The 3,135-nt window shown below is 40.0% G+C and overlaps 1 protein-coding gene across 5 annotated transcripts in view; it reads left to right on the forward strand.

Annotated features, from left to right (window-relative positions):
• The window catches only part of LOC106875949 (E3 ubiquitin-protein ligase Bre1), a 51,350-nt gene that overhangs the window by 11,688 nt on the left and 36,527 nt on the right, over positions 1–3,135 (forward strand). For all 5 annotated transcript variants that reach the window (XM_014924283.2, XM_014924282.2, XM_052973514.1 and 2 more), the window contains one exon: positions 2,977–3,128. In XM_014924283.2, coding sequence (XP_014779769.1) covers positions 2,977–3,128 — 152 coding nt within the window. The remainder of the gene's footprint in view (positions 1–2,976; positions 3,129–3,135) is intronic.

Here is a 3,135-nt window from a genome sequence, read left to right on the forward strand (position 1 = left end):
TTACTGTAGCCTCAGGCCGACCAAAGCCTTGTGAGTGAATTTGGTAGACGGAAACTGAAAGAAGCCCGTTGTATATATGTATATATATATGAGTGTGTCTGTGTTTGTCCCCCCCACCATCACTTGACAACTGATGCTGGTGTGTTTACGTCCCCATAACTTAGCGGTTCAGCAAAAGAGACCGATAGAATAAGTAGTAGGCTTACAAAGAATAAGTCCTGGGGTCGATTTGCTCGACTAAAGATGGTGCTCCAGCATGGCCGCAGTCAAATGACTGAAACAAGTAAAAGAGTAAAAGAGAGACTAGATAACATTTGACACCATGACCTGTCACTTAAAGAGTCAACACTATGACTATTTTTTTAAACATTTAACATCATTATCATCGTTGTCATCATCGTTATTATTATCATTGCCATCATCGTCTCTATTTTTTTATGTAATTATTGCTTGTTTAAATGTATCTCCTCCAGCACAGTATCTCACCACATATTACAGTTCTTTGTTGTCTCCTTCACAACGTTCAACCTCCTGAGATTTTACCACTTATTACTATATCTTCCTTGTTCCTTCTTTTCTGCAGATCCCTTCCATTTAATTTGCATTTACTTATCCAGCTATCACTCTCATTGTGTGTTGTTTCTTAAAAGAGGTGTAGTGTATTTTTGTGTATTTATGGTTAGTAAGGAATATAGTCAAAAACATGGAGGTATTAGTGTACACTTAGCTGTTCAATACATTAAAGATGGAGATTGATATTGATTGTATGATTGTGGGCAAGGCTAGGATACTTCTTTGAAGAGTTATATCAACATTCTGTAGGAGTGGCTGTGTGGTAAGTAGCTTGCTTACCAACCACATGGTTTTGGGTTCAGTCCCACTCCGTGGCACCTTGGGCAAGTGTCTTCTACTATAGCCTCGGGCTGACCAAAGCCTTGTGAGTGGATTTGATAGACGGAAACTGAAAGAAGACTGTCATATATATGTATATGTATATATATATATATATATATATATATATATATATATATATATATATATATATATATATATATATACGTGTGTTTGTCCCCCCAACATCGCTTGACAACCAATGCTGGTGTGTTTACATTCCCGTAACTTAGCGGTTCGGCAAAAGAGACCGATAGAATAAGTACTAGGCTTACAAAAAGTCCTGGGGTCGATTTGCTCGACTAAAGGCGGTGCTCCAGCATGGCCACAGTCAAATGACTGAAACAAGTAAAAGAGTATATATTCACACAGAATGAATGCAACTTTTTATCTTTGTGTGATGCAATATTTTATCAGCAATCCTTTGCTGTTATACATCGAGATACACATGCCACACTCACCCATCATCATTATCATCATTATCATTTAATGTCTCTTTCTCTGTGCTGGCATGGGTTGGACAGTTTAAAAGGAACTGGCATGCCAAGCTCTGATGTTTGCTTCTGCAAGGTTTCTACAGCTGGATGCCCTTCCTAACACCAACCACTTTACAGAGTGGACTGGTTGCTTTTTATGTGGCACTGGCACTGGTGAGGTCACTTGATCCCCTCAACTGAATGGGGTGTAGTATTGAGGAATGTGAACGTATGATCAAAGGGACAGGAAACAGGTGTGTTGTTGAAGAACATCATACACAGCTTCCCTATCTGGAAAGAGAGAGAGAGATGTGAGGTCAAGGCTAAAGTGACTGAGACAGAGAGAAATAGGTTAGGGGAACAGAAAAGGTCGGTTGGTAGGTAAGTGGTAGGTAGTGTGATAGATAGTGTAGTTAAGAAGTTTACTTCCCAACATTGTGGTTTCAAATCCAGTCTTACCCTGTGACATGGCAACTTAGGTGTCTTCTGCTATAGCCCCAGGTTGAACAAAGCCCTCTGAGTAGATCTGGTAGACAGAAAGTGAAAGAAATCCACCATAGTATATGTATTTGGATGTGTGTGTATATATTTGAGTTTCCTTGTCTTGGCAACACTCAGTATTTGTAAACTTGTATCACTGCTGTACAAGCAGTCTCGTTCCTTTCCAGTCTTCTGTACAAACATGTCCAGCTGTCAGCAAATATTACCTTGCTTGGAAACAGGTGAGGGTTGGTGACAGGAAGGGCATCCAGCCATATAGAAAATTTGCCTTAATAGATTTTGTGTGATCCATGCAAGCATGGATGCTAAAATGATGATGGCAATGACAATAGTGTAATGGTATCCTGCACTGTTTCATGTAGTGGGATTGAACCTGGAACCTCATGGTTGTGAAGCATACTTCTTGACCACACAGTTATATCTGGGCACAGTGAAACTGTGTAGACTCCCTTTTACTATTTCATTTATCTAGAGTGTAGATTTCTGGTAAGGTGTATATCAGTTACAACACCTGTATCTGACAATTTATTATTCATTAAACCAATACAAACTCTTGTCAGCTAAGATTGTATCTTTGGATTCACTTGTGTCAATTCTTGGTAGTATTGTTTACTTTCTGCTCTTCATGCCTTCCTGATTTTGATTAAAACAGATTTAAGTTTATGTGTGTATGAGTACACCTGCTGGGGTACCTGTGTATTTCTTCTACAGCAAAACACCTGTTTGTGTCCCTCTTTCCATGTCTTGTTGCTCTTCACTTTGTACAAAGTCACTCCTCTCAACACTGCAGCCCCACTCAGTGATTGCAAGCTATTTGGTGACTCAGCTAGTTTTGGTGCCACAAAAAGGTATTGAGTACACTCTGTAAAGTGGTCGGTGTTAGGAAGGACACTCAACCATAGAAACCCTGCCTGAGCAGACACTGGAGACCAACTCAACTCACAGGCTAGTTGAATCTTGTCAGACCATCCAGCTGATACCAGCATGGGACACACGTGACAAATGATGACGATATTGCAAATGAGAGACGTCATCCATTTTGCCCAGCCTATGTACATTTAGGTATAAAGTTAATAATTAAAACTGATAATTTTTCTTTCTTTTACAGGAAGAGCTCGATGTCAAGGTCCTTGTCTTTCAAAACAAGAAACTCTGTGAACGTATTGAGCAGAGGCGTCTTGCCGAAGATGACCTTCAGCGGCGTGTTGAGCAGCTGGAGGATAGACAACGACATGATGATGCAATGCTGATGATTGTGAACCGTTAT

Source organism: Octopus bimaculoides, chromosome 16, assembly GCF_001194135.2.
Source record: "Octopus bimaculoides isolate UCB-OBI-ISO-001 chromosome 16, ASM119413v2, whole genome shotgun sequence".
Taxonomy (NCBI): domain Eukaryota; kingdom Metazoa; phylum Mollusca; class Cephalopoda; order Octopoda; family Octopodidae; genus Octopus; species Octopus bimaculoides.